Raw genomic sequence first — 18,123 nt, forward strand, 5'->3', positions numbered from 1 at the left:
TAAAAATGAACGACTACGATGAAGAGGTTCATTTTTTTGATAACTTATTCATGAATTGAAACTCCACACAACTACTGTTATGCCTATTTTTCTTCAGTTGCATTTTTATCCTCTTTTGACTTCACTTCTTTTTGTATATTTTTGTGGCCAAGGACAATCTCAATGGACAAAACTCAACCTTTGTGTACCTAAAGGGCATACCATAACCATCATCATCATCCTCATCATCTTCATCATCAACTCGTTATTCTATCATTTTTCTCTCTTTTACTTACCATCACCTTCTCTCTTCCTCTTTGTTAAATAAGAAGTATCTAGATAGATAGGTTTTGGTTTGGTACACATTCAATTTGATTTTGAGTTTTGTGGGAATTGTAAACAAAAGAAAAATAAAATGTTTTCTTTTATATAAAAGTCTACACTCTTCATCTTCTATTTAGTCTACACTCATCCAAACTTGCAGAAGAACATTTATTTCTCAATTTAATTACATATAAAGCGATTAACTTCAATTGCAATGATGATGACGAAGAGCAAACAACGAAGTAGACGAAGACGCCCGTCCCGAGCCATTTCGACGGTATCCTACCAGTTTCTATAGTGTCTACTCTGCACTATCTCATACTGCCCACCGCTACTATTCCCATCATCATCATCACCATCGCCATCACCATCGTTATGAAGGAAGCTCTTGAGGAAAAACGTGCATTGCATCGCATCACAGAGCTCATTCAGACATTCACTCTTGATATAGGTTTGAAAGTAGGTATAACAAGAAAAAGAAGAACTTGATTCTAAAATTGTATTCAAACAAAAGATATATCCGTAGGTAGAGCGCGTAGACGTACATAGGTACTCACTCTTTCAGATTGTACATAATTTCAATAAAAATACGGAATAAGTAGATAGTTGTTGGTACCATCCATGCGTACAGAATGTACCATCTATATACTGGGAGTAAGTAAGTAAACAATAAGATAAAACAAAAAATGTATAAACAAAAAGCCCGCCAAACTACCAAAAAACCCCTTTTTAAATTTTTTGGTTGGAGATTTCATGTGAATAGGGTTGCCATAGAGTGTTGTTTGATGGTGAGTTACACAGGTCGACAACAAAAATTATTAAAAAATTTAACGAAATTGAAATTGTTATGAGAACAAAAAAAAAAGATATAAAATTTACCATAATATAATATAATAATTTTTACATCTGCTGATGTTACGAAAACTTTTCGTTTTTGATGATTTTATGAAAGATCTAATATATTCTAAACATCAAACAGCGATATTTTTGAACAAAATGTTTTTATCTTCTAAACTTCAAAAGTGAGTGAAAATTGTATTAGAAGTTGTTAGTAGTGAAACTTTTACAAGGTTGTATTACTTTTATTGTAAGATCAAAACTACGGTACATATTTTGTATTTATTCTTTATTGTAACAATTAATTCTAATATGAGTAAAAGCAATTTAAGTATTGCAGCAGCTGCCAAAAATAAGAGAGAAGATGCATTTCTTTAACGAATTTTACAATTAAAAGATTTTCTTCGTCCACTTTTGATCATTGACATACTTAACATAAAAACGAGTGCTTAAATTATTTTTTACTGTTCTCTAAAGGACACTGACAAAAATAAGATTACATATTCTATCTTAACATATTTTAACGATTAAAGTAATAATTTTTGCTATTAGATTTTCTTAAGCGAAAAAATGCAATAGTTTGGAGGCGTTTTCTTAGCATTTCATTCAGAAATGTTAAAAATTGTGTTGAAACATAGGTTTTTTCAAAAAATAATATATTATTTTCTTGTTCTCATTACTATAAATACGAAGAACACTACAAAAATAAAGATGCAAACACTAGAAAATGTGAAAGTTTGGCAGAAAAAAGTAGTTTTTATTTAAATTACTGTTTCGCGTGAAACCTTTCAAAATATTTTGATCTTAAAAGACTCAAAAAAACTTACGAATTTGAGAGAGAGAAATGTATAAATTATTTGTATAAAAATTAAAATAATAAGTTTCGAGTAATATATACTGTAACATCATAAATCAAAAGTTGCAGAATATTTTCTCACTTCAATTCTAGTGAGATTAAAAGCTCGTATATTAAATCAATAGATATGGAACAGTCATTACGTTTTTCAATAAGCCATTTGTCTTACATAAATGTGTCACTATTGCTGTTTTTGGGAAGGTATTTATATTCTTGAAAATCGTGTTTAAATTTCAATTCTAGAGCATTCAATGCAAATTCACCTCAAAAAATAAAACTTTTCAATTTATAAAGATTTTAAAAGTGTTTGTATTTAATAGATAATCAGTTAAGGAATGCCTTAAACTTTACTAACAATTCCTTAGATAAAATCTATACTTATACAACTAAACTGTATGAGCTTTATTGTTTCTATGACACCGCCCTGGATCCTCCATTGATTATAAGTTGATAAATTTGTCGGAACAATTGAAATATTGTTGGATTTCCGATTAATGTTGTGTTCTTGTTCGAGGCCTCTATTAAAAGTAGCACTTCCTGATACAAAGGGGAAAGCACTAAAATACAATATATAAAGAGGGTTTACGATATACGAGTAGTTTTTAATTTAAAGAAAACAAAAATAAAAATACTCTGCCAGGGGGTGTTATGATTCACACAACTCACCCAGTGTGTTGTCATTTTTGATAAAAATTTCAAAGTAAATAGAAGTTTACAACGTTAATTTTTGTCACTCTTTATTTGGTTTAATATTCTCCTTACTATGTCTATCTTCTTTTTTAAGCTTACAGGCACTCAAAGGGTTATACCCCTTAATACCCTTCACATGATTGTATTTAAACGTACTGCGATCATTAAAAAATATGAAAAGATTTAAGATTAATATTGGTACACATTATTTGTACCCGAGGCGTAATGGTAAGTGCGTCGGACTATAATGCCAGAGGTCTTGGGTTCAATCACTGCCTGTGCCATCTAAAGGTTTTTTTTTACGGGTGCTGTCTCTTGGGAAGAATTGACGAATCGGTGCACATCTTGAAGTTTTGAATATTATCTGTGTTAATCTGAATAATGTTCTTCCAACAACGGACGCGACCCTTTTACCCTCGCCACAGATATTTCAATTCTATGAACGATCCAAGAAAGGCGTCCAAAGGTCCATAGACTCTGTTTCAATTTCTGTAATCTTAAAGTCCAAGGCTGATATTATGTAAATCAATAATGCCTCAGGTCTAGTCCCAGCGAGCACTTCAAAAATGTATTAGAACCGAATAAACAAAGAACTTAAAAACACAAAATAATACATGGGTTTACAGAAAAATAAAAATGAAAACTACATAATTGTAAATCGAAAATTTATTTAACAAACTGAAATCACAAATCAAATGACAAAACATTTTGCTGCTAAATCAAAACTGTCAATTAATCAATATTATTACTCAATAAAATGTCAGAAATCTACATATATGTCAAAAAATCCTATAAAGTGCTACGAAAGTATTTTATTATTCGTAAGAATTTTATTTTATTAAACCTAGATCAATATCTTTAAAACTCAATAATAAATTTACAATACATAGTTATTAAAAATCATAAAAAGTCAAAAAAAAAAGCTCGAGTTCTAAATATTTTTAAAACCAAATTTAAAAGTTAAACCCAGAGTTATTTGATAGAGTTTTAGATTGATTTTAGAATTTTGTCAATGAGTTGGCTTTAAGTGTTTTGATTATTACAATAAATAACGAAAAGTATTTAAGATACTTCAAAAAAAGATCAAATCTTCAAACATTTTGACGAAGATATCATTCTGTAGAACCCGTTGCGAGATGGTAAGTACGTAAAACAGTCACGCTAGAGGTCTGAATCAATCACGACTACTGCTTCTTGCGATGAATTAACAAATCCTTAAAAAGTAATTCTTATCATTAAAAATGCTTTCTCAAATTAGACGACGTATAGACTGTAGGTCCCCTCCATCCCTTTTACATTATGGTCAAGTATATGTCGATAAATCCAGCTGACGGATATCATTTGCAAATAATTTCTGTAATTTTGTCCCATCAAAAGATGAACTTATCAACAATGTATTTCCAAACATTATTTTAAACTACAAAAATAATGAATGATTGAGTGAGAGAGCAATTTTAGCGGCTAAGAATAAAGATATAGATGACTTGAACTACATAATTCATAAAAAGAACATTGGAATAATGCATTCATTCAAATCTTATTTAAACTGGCTTATCACCACACAATTTACGACTAAAGGTTGGCTGCGTTGTAAACATGCTTCGAACCATAAACCAACCAAAACTGTGCAACAATAAGAGTTTGGTAGTTAGAAAATTGTTGACCAATGTAATTTACGCGACGATATTGAAAGGAAAGGAACATTCAAAGGTGAGGAAGTTCTCATTCCTAGGATCCCGATGATCCCAACCGGCATGCCGTTTGAATTTAAAAGACTTCAATTTCGTACCCGTCTTGCATTTCTCATGACCATCAACCAACAAATCGGAATGTCAATCATTAAATGTTTGTGGTTTGAATCTAGAAAATCCATGTTTTTCCAATGGTCTATTATATGTTACATGTTCTGGAGTCGGAAGCCCATCTGAGTTGTTTTGATTCGCGCCTTTTTATTAAACAAAAAATTTCGTGTATCACAAGGCACTTAAGTAAAAAGCAACCCAGCTATATACTAAAATACATTATACAATAATGAATGATTCATGTAACTAATTGATTTTGTTTCCATTTTCTAATAAAAAGAAAAATATTAAATTCAAAAATCACCTTATTTATTGCCTTTAAGGCGGAACAGAGTTGGCCGGGTCAGCTAGTAAAATAACAGAGAATCAAAAATTTGCCAACCAAAAATGTAATGTTATTAAAAAATATTTGAACAAATGAAATACACTCTAGTGTATCGACTGTTTTTATCAAAATCTATCAATTGTGTTTAAAGAATGTTAAAATCTTCTTTGTGTTTAATTAAATAAGTTCCTACTTGTTCGACGTGTTTTCAAAAACAAAGTTTGGTTTTGCTCCACTCCAAATTTCGGATACTTTCAAAAAGTGTTATACCTTACATCTTTTTCGGATTTTTTTTAACTTAAAATTAATATACATAAAACCATTTAAAATCGCGTCTTTAATTGCTGATTGCAATTGTTTAAATGTCGAATAAATAACATTTGCTACATTCCATGTTCCAGAGTCAAGGTAAATATAAAATTGATTTCACAAAATGAATATTGTATGTGTGTATTCAAAAGATTGCATTCTTTTTTAATTTGGCTTTTAAAAAGTTAAAAGCTCGAAAAGCAAATTCCGTAAGTTTTATTCAAGTGAATTGTTTGTACACTTCGACATGCGGTAACCATGAAATCTCTTCAAAAATGATTTTTCCACTTCGTGAACATTGAACTCACTTCAGCTCATTGTTTGGCGAATTGAGTTGAGTATATATCTATTTTATTTTATATTACTATATTCCGCTGATGATGATGATGGTACATCGTTCCTATTATATTCTTTTTGTGGGAATTAAATTATGAATTTCACTAGAACACAACACAATGTTATTCCCTCCTTCGAACTTCTCCCGAAAATTATTTTAATATAAAACTTTATTGTACTTTATTGTGCTTTATTGTTGTTCATGTTGTTGGTGGATGTTGGTATACATCAAACGAATGTATCTATACATAAAGATATAGCCTAACCTACCATCACATCATACCAGAAAGTACGAAACCATTGTACTCGAACATTTTAAGAGTCGAGGGGAGAAGGGTAAGTAGTACGAGTACGAGTATACGAGCATACAAAAAGAACTATATCAAGACTCATGATGATGACGATGATGATGATGATGGTAGATGATGGTTGGTGTAGCGTAATGATGGCAAAAGGCAAACCATGGAACATGGACAGAGGATAGGATCAAGCTTTATGGCAGCTCCCTGATTCTAGGTATTTTTCTTCTCTATGTTTTGTGTGTGACTTTTGGTTTGGTGAATTGTGATTGCTTTTAGTAATGCACGTCATTGGATTTGAGTGACCAGAATCTATTTTCTCTTCTTTTTCGTTTTTTGATATCTAGATACAAAACGTTTCTGTGTGGCTTTGACATCAACTCTAAAAGACACTTATCCTTTAACAACAACAACAACCAAAAAAAAGAGGAAAATGTAATAACAATTTTTGAGCCATCACGTGCATGTTCACATATTCCTCTGTTTTATAGTTTCAGTGCAAAACCCATACGACGAACGTTGAAGACCAACAGATATCTACATTAGACTGGTTCATAAAAGAAACTAAAATATCTTCAAAAGTTTCAACAGAGGAGATGTACAAAATAGCAAAATTAGCAAAGTTTTTCAATTGAAGTTTATTAACTACCAACAACACACAAAGGTAGACAAGTCGACTTAATTTTATCTTCAGATGCCTTGAGTTCTCTCATTTCAAAAAGTACTCATTAATTATCTACCCTTGACCAATTCCACCAGTCGCTTTTCACTTGATTGCGATAATGATTCCGTGTTGTCTGCAAAGTTATTTTGTTTTAATTTCTGCGCGCCAGGCTGACGGCGCTTAACTTAATTTACTCATCAACAATATCTGTTTTAATTCGTTCTTCGATAACAACACCCTAAAATTGTTCTACTAAATTCTCGTTTAAGCCGTACCATAAGTTCCACGTAAAAATGTGTCTTTTCCTTTGGTATAATAAATATCTACGAACCCTTCCACATGTGAGAAATTCACTATGAAAAACATATTCGAGAATCAGTTTCGGTGTTGACTTCTCAAACTATTATCAAGATCAATGCAGATTTTCATCTTTTGTGAGTTCTTATATCTAAAACACATTGAAAAATTGTAAGATAGCCTGATTACGAATAACAAACGCTTCTACCAATTCTTTAACATTTAAAAAAGTTACCTTTTTTTTCCTGTCCATGAAAAAGGAGGCAAAAATGATGTTATGAACTACAGGGCTATAGCCGAGCTTTCTTAAATTTCAAAGCTTTTCGAAAACATTGTCTACAACTCTCTCTTCTTTCATTGAAGATATTTTTTTCCTCCCAACAACATGTCTCCTTAAAATGGCAGATCGACTACAACCAATCTTACTTTATTTGTGTTCAAAATTCTAAACGATGTTATAACTAGAGACTTGAGTAAAGACTTTGATAAAATAAGTCACCAAATTATTTACCTTTGACATAAAGTCCTTGATTTCTCACCCTTTTTTATTTCATGGATCAGAATTTACCTTAAAACGTTCTTCAGAAGCTCAATCTCCGATATATTTTGTTCGAACTCATGAGTTCCTCAAGGAAGTCACCTTGATCCCTTGTTATTTGTTTTAACTATCAACGAAGTTATAAATGTCATCGATAATTAAGCTGTCTTTTTTTAACCTGATGACATAAAAAAAGGTTATTTCTACTCCATCTGATCCTGTCTTATTTCTTATTTCGGACTTGGTGTGACAAAAATTTCTTAAGCGATCACATCTTCCCTACGGAACTTACAGTCTGCACGGTGTTACCATTCATTCTGTCTATTCTATTATAGACACTCAGTTAAATGCTCGAGCCCATTTTCATTATATTATTGAGAAGGCCAACTCCTGTGTAACTAAATTTCTATGCAATATCTTTATTAGACCTCTACTTGAATTAGTTAGTCAAATTCTCCCCATCAGAACTTTTACTCTTAAAAAATTGAATCTGTACAACGCTGATTTCTTCGATTCACTTCCCGGTCTTCTTTTGGATAAAACTCTATTCTTATTAAGAAGATCGTTTCAGACTTATGTATTAATTTGCAAACCCTCCAAAAACGCCACGAAGTTGCTGATATTCTCTTTTTACACAAGCTTTTAACAGGTACCATAGCTTCAGGATTTCTTCTAGAAAAGATTTCTATCTATCCAAGACGCGTCAGACAGACTCCTCTCATTCACCTTCCTAATAACTATACAAATCATTTTTTCTGCGCTTAGCTAAAAACGTGCACACCACGTTTGACTTCAAAATCAGACCTTCTTCCCTTAAAAAACAATATCTACAACTCGTTTTTGAAAGATTTACATTAGCGAAAATGGATCGCTTAGCTCATACAAAAATGGTGATTCTGCCACAGCAATATATCGTGATTTAAGAGGCGAAATTGTGAAAAAATGTGAAGAGACTAGAATAGTTACAGATATTGTAAGGCCTGTGGATCATCGTTTAGCTCGTACCACTGAAAATATCGCTGCTGTAAGGTAAAGTGCTGTCGAAGACCTGAATGTGTCGAAACAGGACTGTTTTTCGGCACATTATGGCATGATTTGAATTTAGATCTACACCTACATCGATATAAAGACTAACTCACACAACATCTGAAGCCAGCTGACCATTTACAACGTCGTAGATACGTCCAATGGGTGTTTGAACAACAGGTGGTGTACGGCTCTTTCAGAACAATATTTTCTTCAGCACAGCACATTTTTCAAGTAATTGAAGAGATGACATTAGATCCACAAAATTTCACTTTTTGGTCCAAAGGTGTTATTGGACCTGAATTCTTCGAAAATGGCAATGGAGCGACTGTCACCGTAAATTCCGAGTGTTCATATGATAACCGACTTCTTGCCTGCTATTGAAGAATGCGACTTGGAGAATATGTGGTTTCACCAAGACGGTGAGACACATGCCACACAACTTGAGCGAATATAGCTTTATTGCCAGAGACATTTCCTGGCCGCTTATAATTTCTGTCCTGGCGATATCAACTGTCCTTCAAGACCATGCAATTGGACTTTGCTGGACTTTTTTTTGTGGGGCTACGTAAAAGACCTTGTCAGATAAATCTTTAACTCTTGAGCAGTTAAAAACCTATATTCGTCAAGTTAGGGCTGAGATACCGCCCAATATGTTTCAAAAAGTATGCTTGCAACAATTATCATATTAAAAATTAACATGATATAGTATTTCACACATAAGGTCATAGTTCAATCTTTGTAATAAAAAAAAAAATCTTAAGAACAAATATTTCATATGTGTTTTATTTAGATACGTTTACTTTTGAATCCCCTTAACGGATAACCCTGTATCAAACTAAAAAGCTAAAATTTTAACAAAAGTATTATTCCACCAGACTCCAGTTTCATTGAAAATCAAAGGCATTTTATTATTTTTATTTTTCGAGTCAGTCTAATGTATGTACATAAATATGTATGAAAAGTAAGGTATCTCCCAATGGAAACAAAATTGTGGGAATTTTATATCTTTTCCAGCTTGAGAGTGTATTTTTATTTTGTATTTATTATTCTTATTTTTTTGACATAAACATGTCTTAAGTTCTATGAGATTTTTTCCTCCTGCTAACATCTGGTTCTCTGAGATTTTCTGAGATTTTTATACGAAAATCGAAAGAATCTTTTTATTTGTTCTTCAATCTTCAATGTTTTTTACTTTAACTTCAATGTCCGCGCATATATATAAATCACGATACAGACTTTTTTAAAGGAATTTTTTCATTCCATTTCTCAAGTGTCAATTTTGGAATTATTTTTGTAAGTTATTTATATGAAAATATTTTCGAAATCATAGAATTTCCATTTTCAAAAAAATAAAAGCAAATACTCAGTACATACAGAGATTGAGTTTCGATTGAGATATGAGGCAAGTGCAGAAATATAATGGTATATGGTGCGGTGGTACAAAGAGGGGGAATACAAAAGCAAAACAAAACTTATTAATTTTCTCCCGAAAAAAAGCAATCAAAGAAGGGACGAAAGTAATAACGTTTACTTTTCCATTTCTTTTTAAGAAAAATTCAACCCTCTTGGAATTTACTTTATTGTTTTTTTTTATTTCGAAAATATGAAAATCATCCCTTTTTTCTATACACAGCTTAATTCATGATCTTTAAAAATGTTAACGAGGTGGGTTCTTACCTCCCATTTTTTCATTTTTGGCTAAAGCTTCAAAGCGATCCTTCATTTATAATTGGAAAAAATTAATCTCTTGACGCCCCTCGTTAAAGGTTTCTAAATGGTAATTTTTGCTAAACTCATTTGGTTTATCCTATCATCTTTGGAAACCCGTCCATTTTTGTAAGGTAAGGTATATTAAAAAAAAAGTGAAATAAAACCTTTTCAATATCACGCTTTATACAATTTCTACATCAGGGTATAGGATACATTGGCTAAAAATGATAGTTAAAAATGGATTTTCTTTGTACCTAAGTGTCAAATTGACTTTAGTAACAGGTTCGAAATTCTTAACTATTTGTACTGTTTTTAATTCATATTCAAAATGTTTTCTTGGTTTTAAAAAGGGTGGTAAAATATAAGAGCTGATGTTGAATGTGACCCACAACTTAACATCAAATTTTGTTCAGCATTTCTTTTGACATTTTAGATGGAAAATCGAGCAAGGCGTTAAAGTTTTTCAGACTTGTTATGAAAATAGTTGTTCAAATCAAAATACATATCGTGATTTTGTCGGTCAATCGGAAAAACATTTGGGCAAAACTGGGTCTGTAGGAGATGTGAAAATACCAGTGCAAGCTTGTTCATCTCGTACTGCAGAAAATATTGCTGCTGTACGCGAAAGCGTGGCTGAAGTGCTGTCCACCTCAACTCGTCATCGTGCCCAACAAATGTATGTACCTCTCATGCTCGTTATTTATAAGGATTATGCATAAAGACTTGCATATGCACTAAAGCCTTTTGATCATTTCAAGCGTCGTCGTCAATGGTCAGAATGGTGGCAAGAAATGCTAACAGCAGATGATCAATTTTCGAAGAAAATTATCTTCAGTGATGAGGTAAATTTTCACCTCAGTGGATTTTCGTCAATTAGAAGAACAATTGCTGCATTTTGGCAAATGATAATCCAAGAGTGATTGTCGAAAAACAAATTCACCCACAAAGAGTGACTATAAAGTACCGTTTTAGGGGCTCTTGAAGCATCATCGGGCCGTGTTTTTATCAAAATGAAGCCGGTCAGTCAGTAACCATGAATGGTGTTCGCTATCGTAAGATGATAACGAACTTTGTATGGCTCGAATTGGAAGATATGGATGTGGACGTTATGTTATTTCGACATGGATGGGACCACTTGCCACACAACGAAACAATGGCTATATTTTGAGCGACAAATTTAATGGCGGGGTTATCTCACGTGGTGGCGATGTCAGTTGGTTGGACTTCTTTTATGTTGGGTTATTTGAAAGAAAAGGTGCATACATCGTCGGTAAACCAGCAACATTTCAAAGGCTAAAGGATGAGATAATTTGTCACATTAACAACATAGAACCTCAAGCATGCCTCAGCGTCATAGAAAATTGGACCATCACAAAAAAATGACACTAATTTCATAAATAGGGTTTTGGTTTTATTCAAAATCAACATAGACCCTTACAATGAAACCAAACTTTTTTAATGGAAAAGGGAATATAACTGAAGAGAAGTTTCTTAAATACTTCTTAAAAATGTATTATCTTCATTGATGGTGAATTTTAATGATAATTTTTAAATTGGAAAATTATTACAAATAAAAATTGGTACAAATTACAGTGTCACCTTTGTAATGCTACCTTCACAATAGTTGTGTCTTATACATTTTTCAAAATAATATTGGAGGAAGTATTTCAGCAGAAATTCTTAATTCCAAAAATCAAAACTTTTCGGCACACTTCTACACTTTTAGTGTAGGTATAACAAAATTTCATAATCCTTAGAGCTATAGCTCTGGGTTTTTTAGAAAGTAAGCAGAAGTGGAAAAAGATGGACAATATCCACATTTCGTGGATATTGCAAAGTTTATCAATTGACATTAAAAACCAAGTAAAGAGTGATCGACTTTTCACTCTTGAAACATATGCAACTCTAGCTCACATGGTAACACTAACAAATTTGTATTAAGCCCCCTAAACCCCTCAAGCAAAAGTTTTTAAATGTGTAGATAAAACAATATGTAGATATTTAGTTTAAGGACCTGTCTGAATAAATCTGAATTTTGGGAGAATTGTATGCGATGTCCTTCAGTGGAAAAAAAGAGTTTGTTGAAAAAGCCTTTTTGTAGTGTGGTGTGGTCCTAAGCAATTTTGGTAGTTTTAGGATAAATGCGTTTTACTGTTCTTGATCACACAGCTTTAGTCTTCTGAACATCGCATGTAAGAACGTATTATGTGATCGTTTGAAGCCGTTTTTCAACAACCTAGTAAGTCCTTATAAGCGTGGATCAAGAAAGTCCACCATTGGCATTTGCACTACGGTAGATCTTGGAACAAACCCAGGAACTTCAAAGCGATACCCATCAGTTGTTATCGATTTCAAAGCCGCGTATGAAAGCATCTATGGGGAAGAGCTTTACAAAGCAATGTCTAGTTTTGACATCCACGCAAAAATTTTGTTTTGTGACGAATGACAATAGAGAATGCACGTTGCTCCATCAAGGTCGAAAGATATCACCAATACATTTGATGTCAAATAAGGTTTTAGACAAGATGAAGCACTGTCATACAACTTCCTTCCGGAAAAAAATGTGCAAAACTCAACCGTCAACACTAGAGGCACAATCTTCCAAAGGTCTTTTCAGCTACTCGCGTACGCCGATGATATTGACATAATTGGAAGATCAAAACGTGATGTCAGTGAATCGTTTTTGAGCATTTTGACGGAAGAGGAGAAGATGGGTGGTTTATATTTCTTGTTTGAGAATATAATGTCAGAGATTAATTAATTAATTCAAGTTGAGAATCCCAATTTTTGCCATGTGCAGCCACTTTGGGGCCGTATGTCAGCAATAACGCGATGGATATTCTCTTCCAATGCGTCAATCGTCTGACCCTTAACTGCATAAAACTTCACATAGCCACACAAAAATTGCGGTCTTGAGTCGCACGATCTTGGTGGACTCACGACAGGTCCACGGTTTCCAAAAGTTTCTTTTCATTAATTGATTAGTTTGTCGACGTCTCGTGAAGCGAACCATTATTTTATCAAATTTGCACTATTTTCAATATTTATTCAGGAGTGAGTCTTTTCTTTATGAAATGACAAACAAAACTGTGAGCTGTCAGACTCCGAAAAAACTATTGCCAGATTTGCCATACGTCTCAGAATGCACTCGTTACATTACGAAAAAATTACTGAATCCTAATGTTTTGACCATTTTTACTTTACACCTTTTTGGAAAAAAGGGATTTGGATAAAACTGCGCTTAAAACATTCCCACGTCTTAATATTTGTTGCTTAACTCTGTAAGTCAAAGGAACTTTTTGGAAGTATAGGTGATGTAAAAATTTACATAATTTCGTTATTTTTTATTTTATGCTTCACCAATTAATTCGTTAAATAGCTTGTTTAGACAAATCTTAATGGCCCTTAGGTTTTCCAATATAGGTATCTAGTTATAAACTTACTTTGAAGGTTTGACAATATTCTTTCAAGAGACCTGCATGTCTTACACAGAATATGTTTAGAAATCTCCACTTTATCTATGCGAAATCAAACAGAACTTCTTAATTTATTCACACAAAAGTTCTTGGATGCATGAACCTTTTTCTGTTAAGATATATGTAAATAGTATACTTTTTGCATTTGACTCCAATTTAATTAAAATCAAAAGTAACAAAAAATAAATCAATATTTTAAACATCATTTCTTTGTATATGAAATCAAACATGTGCTAAATTACACAACAAAAATACAGAACAGATGACGTCTACAGTAACAGTTAACTCTACAAAAACAACAAGCAGAATATCTATACAAAATAATGACAGACGAGACTCGGTCTATTCTACTCTCTATTTCTACACATTTGCCACGTATGAATATAGAACTTTGAATCTCAAGGTTGCCATCTGGCCCTGTGGCGCAATGGATAACGCGTCTGACTACGGATCAGAAGATTCCAGGTTCGACTCCTGGCAGGGTCGCAATCCATAACTACTTTTTTAAATTTTCAATTTCTAATTAGTTTATAATATTTTTTTATTTTATTTGGCAACACGAATTCAAAGCAAATTTTAATTATTTTTGTTTTATTGCTATTTACAAACTATTTTTATATAATTTATGTATATTTTTTTTTAATTACTGTTTCTAACTAAGTTCTATTTAACTTATTTATTTTTTTGTTTTGTTTATTGTTTATTTTACTTACAATGACAATATTCAAAATTTGGCTTTCGAAATTAGTGCTGCCAAACAGAATATAAGTAGCTAAAAATAAATAAAAAAAAAGATAAATTCTTTAACTTTTTTTTGTTCTTTAGCAAAATATTTAAAAGATTTTTATAATAAGATTAATGTGGGTGGATGCTGGGGGGTGTTGGTGGTTGAATTGTGCTGAGTTGAGTTGAGTGACTGACAAAGTGAAAGTATTTTAATATAATTTAAGTGCAAGCAACAACAACAAAAACAAAATATTTATTATTTTTTATCTTTTGGAATGTGATTTATTTTTGGAATACAAATTTAAATTAATTAAATTAATGTGCAGAAAAAAATAACAAAAATTATAGAATGTTGTGTGGGAAGTGGGAATGAGAATATACTACATACAAAAACATATTATTTAAAAATATTGTTTTTTGACAATTTGCTAACGAGAACAATGAATTGGAATGTTGAGCTGTATACTTTTATTATTTTTGTTTTTAATTTATGTTTGAATTATGTTCTAATTCTTGTATAGTTTTCATTGATATAAATTAAACAAAACACTATAAAAGAATAATTTAAAAAGTGATGTTTCAAAGCAATGATGATACTTTGCTTCCGCATTTTCTAACGAATATTTAGAAAATTGTTTTAATGTTTCAACATTAGGTATATGAGTCAAAAACAATATGTCGTATCTATCTCCTATTTTATTAAGTCGAAAGCATTTTTTCTAGATTGAATTTGAATTTCGTGGGAACGTAGCCTCTATAAGCAGGTACCCTTTAGAGGTTTTGATTTTTATCTTTGAACGAAGAAAGCGAGGTATGAATATTATATTAGGATTTGAATTTTAGACACCTTTTGATGGATTAAAAAACGAATGATTTATGATGAGGGTTTATAAATCATAATGAATATCAAGTAGTGGTTAAAAAATATATGCATATTCTATTTTACAACAGTAAAAAAGGGCCACAGTTAAAAATATATGTCTACGTGGAGTTTGTCCCTGAGATGTGTCGTTTGAACTCTGATAGGGTTTTTGGCTTTCATTTGCTATTGTAGCCAATAATCTCAATTATTATATTCTTGCTAAGTCCAGTAAGTACAAACATAAGACCATAAGTTAGATCAAATAGTTTTGATTTTTGGTTACTTGTGGTGTGTATGGCCTTATTAATAATCCAAATTTCTGCCCTCATGCTTCTTTCACTTACTTTTGTTTTTCATCCTGAAAAAAACATTTTTTCTAATGGAATTTTTGTTCTACAATTTAAAGTAAAATAATTTGACTAAAATTTCAATTTCAGGACACAATTTTTAAAAATTAGATGAAATAGGTTTTTTTTTACAAAAATTAAAAAAAAAGAGATCGGTAGAACGTCGACCTTGTCGAGCTGTAGAAGCTGAGTAAGGTCAATGATTCTCGAGAATTTTCTCCAGATGAGTCCTGAAACTAAAGGACATTCTTATCCCTCTACCTTCCCAAAATCATCATCCATTCCCACATAAACAAGGCATACCAGCCTACGTTTATGTCACCAACTCCCATCCCACCTCCCACGTTGAAATGGCGAAAAAGCTAGCAGCGCGCCTATCTCCTATGCTGAATTGCTGTTACCGAATCCCAATCTTTTCCTTACATATCAGAATGATAATTTAACATCAACTGACTCCTCACCACCTCTCATCTTTATTGAGCTGGATCTAAGGTGTTAAACGACCCGTGCCGATGATCAGCCTGGCTGGGGGCCCAATTCAAAAATAGCCCAGTCTCTAACGGAGTATCCGGATACCTGGCGACCTCCGGATTAACTAGCCTTATTTGTACATGCAAATCTCTGTGCAGATGGACCCCATTTCTTCGCATCTCGTGGGACCAAGATGTACAAAACCAAAACTAAAAACAAAAATGAAAAAAAACAATGAGACCGGTATCTCTTCAGGACCGGGCGGCAGCTTAACGTCAAAGCCTGCTGCCACTTTGTCCTTATAGACAAAGGCAGCAAGCGTCGAAAATCTTAAAGGCCTCTGGTGCATCATCGGGGGCTGAAATTAAACTCAGCAAACCGCTAGCGTCGACTGAGCTAAGAGCATACTTGCTACAACAAGGACCAGTAAGGGCTCTGCGTCTAAAAGAGAAAGGTCTCTTGAGGGGGCCGTACCGACACCAAAACGGCCTCGGGTGCACAACACCAGTACTCCCCTCAATCCCATCAAGAATCAATATAGTTTCAGTGACGTCGCGAAGGGCAAAGTTGTGGTTGCGGTCATTGACAGGAGCGATGAAGATGGCACAATATCGGCGGATCGTTGGCAGTTGTCAAGGCAGGGTCAAGGTTAAGCTTTCGGGTGGCTTTTTGAGCATTTTGAGGGAGCTTCCAAGACCACTTCCTTCCATAAGCAATGGGGGTTGGCATCAAGGCCATGCCAAACTCATGGTTTGTGGCGACCAGAGTTCTTGTGACCTATACAAGCTCGCTGTCAGCCGGTTAGGTGAAGTTTGGCCAGGTGCGTAGCTCTAGGTTGTCGCTATGGAAGACATTCCTAGCAGACCTAGAGCCCGCATTTAGATACTAATCGAGCCTGCTGGTATCGAGGACATTCTCGAGATGATCAGAGTTTGTAACCCGTAACCTTTTCGACGCATAACTGAAAGATAGCCAAGCTAGAGGATGTGAAGGGTCTTTATAACAGTGCCATTGTGGTACTCAATAAAGAATCCTTAGCTCCTCTAGCCCTAAACGAGGGCTCCATTAACTATAGTTTCGAATCCATTAAAATTCGAATCTATACAAAAGATGAAGTTAACGTGGAAAGCGGGCCCCAAAAACAACGGAAGGTGAACTAGCGGTTGGTGGGCCTGTAACGTCGTCTTCTCTCCTAACAGAGGGTGACGATGCACTCATGCCCTCTCCAATCATGACTCCACACTCTACAAAAGTCGTAGACAGTCCATCCTTAATGGAGACTGAGGACGACCTTAATATGATCCTTCTGAGCGAGGACGATCTCTTGGGTTCATCCTCAGACTCAGAGGATCAGAACGAAACCGTGGTGGAGGTTGATCTGCCTAATTGTAGTCAAAATGCTGCAGTTAGTACAGATTAATCTCCAACACTCCATAAAGGACTCGGCCTCACTTCTTCTCCGTCTGGCAAGAAACGGGGAAGACATTGTCCTGATCCAAGAGCCATGGATTGTGGGATCCGTTGTTCGAGGACTGAGGACTCCTGGGTACTACACACTGTGTGTGACAGTTAAAGGTGAACCTAGATCTTACATACTAGTGAAACGTAGCATTAATGTATTTTTACTCCATTATTTCAGTGACAAAGATACCACCGTAGCTAGGCTGGAAACAACCAAGGGAAGTTTCTAGCTAGTGTCGGCGTGTCTTGTCCATGACCACCTTGGCCCTCTCTATTAAGATATACAAATAAGAGCTATAAATTGCTAACAAAATATAAAATATAAAATTTAGATCTTTATTTACTTATTTACTTTTCTGATTTGGTATTCCCAGTATTTTACAAAAAAAAAAATTAAGATCTTGATTTAATTTTTGGACAACAATTTCTTACAAATTTTTACACTTTCTTTATAATTTAAGATAGTCAAAGAAACAACTAATTTAACTTGACAGAACTATTTAACTATATGAATAGAATAATTTATCGCCCTTGTATAATTTTATCAAAATTATAAATCTCATTGTATTTCATTCAAGTGAAGCTTTTCTGTAATCTAATTATGTACTACATACGTACCTACTTGTTAATGTTCTAGTTTTTTTATTTCAAGAATTTTAATTTTGAGATTTGTATTTAAAAATAAATTCAAGTGGCTTATGAAGGCAATCTTATTATTGATGGATCTTATCGATATTAACATAAAAGTACCTTTAAATATTTCATTATTGTTTGTGGAAAACTTT

General features: G+C 33.3%; 1 protein-coding gene and 1 non-coding gene across 3 annotated transcripts in view; one reads left to right on the forward strand and one right to left on the reverse strand.

The window, feature by feature from the left end:
* The window catches only part of LOC129943363 (titin), a 140,603-nt gene that overhangs the window by 97,540 nt on the left and 24,940 nt on the right, over nucleotides 1–18,123 (reverse strand). Inside the window, exon 2 of one of the 2 annotated variants that reach the window (XM_056052747.1) lies at nucleotides 14,185–14,243. The exons of the other annotated variant lie outside the window; for it this stretch is intronic. Within the exon in view, the coding sequence (XP_055908722.1) occupies nucleotides 14,216–14,243 (28 nt within the window). The 3' untranslated portion in view covers nucleotides 14,185–14,215. The remainder of the gene's footprint in view (nucleotides 1–14,184; nucleotides 14,244–18,123) is intronic. 2 annotated transcript variants of the gene reach the window in all.
* On the forward strand, nucleotides 13,885–13,957 carry Trnar-acg (transfer RNA arginine (anticodon ACG)). The gene has a single exon. It is a non-coding gene; the product is annotated as a tRNA-Arg (tRNA).

The sequence above is a fragment of the Eupeodes corollae genome, chromosome 1 (genome assembly GCF_945859685.1).
Source record: "Eupeodes corollae chromosome 1, idEupCoro1.1, whole genome shotgun sequence".
NCBI classification, from domain to species: Eukaryota; Metazoa; Arthropoda; class Insecta; order Diptera; family Syrphidae; genus Eupeodes; species Eupeodes corollae.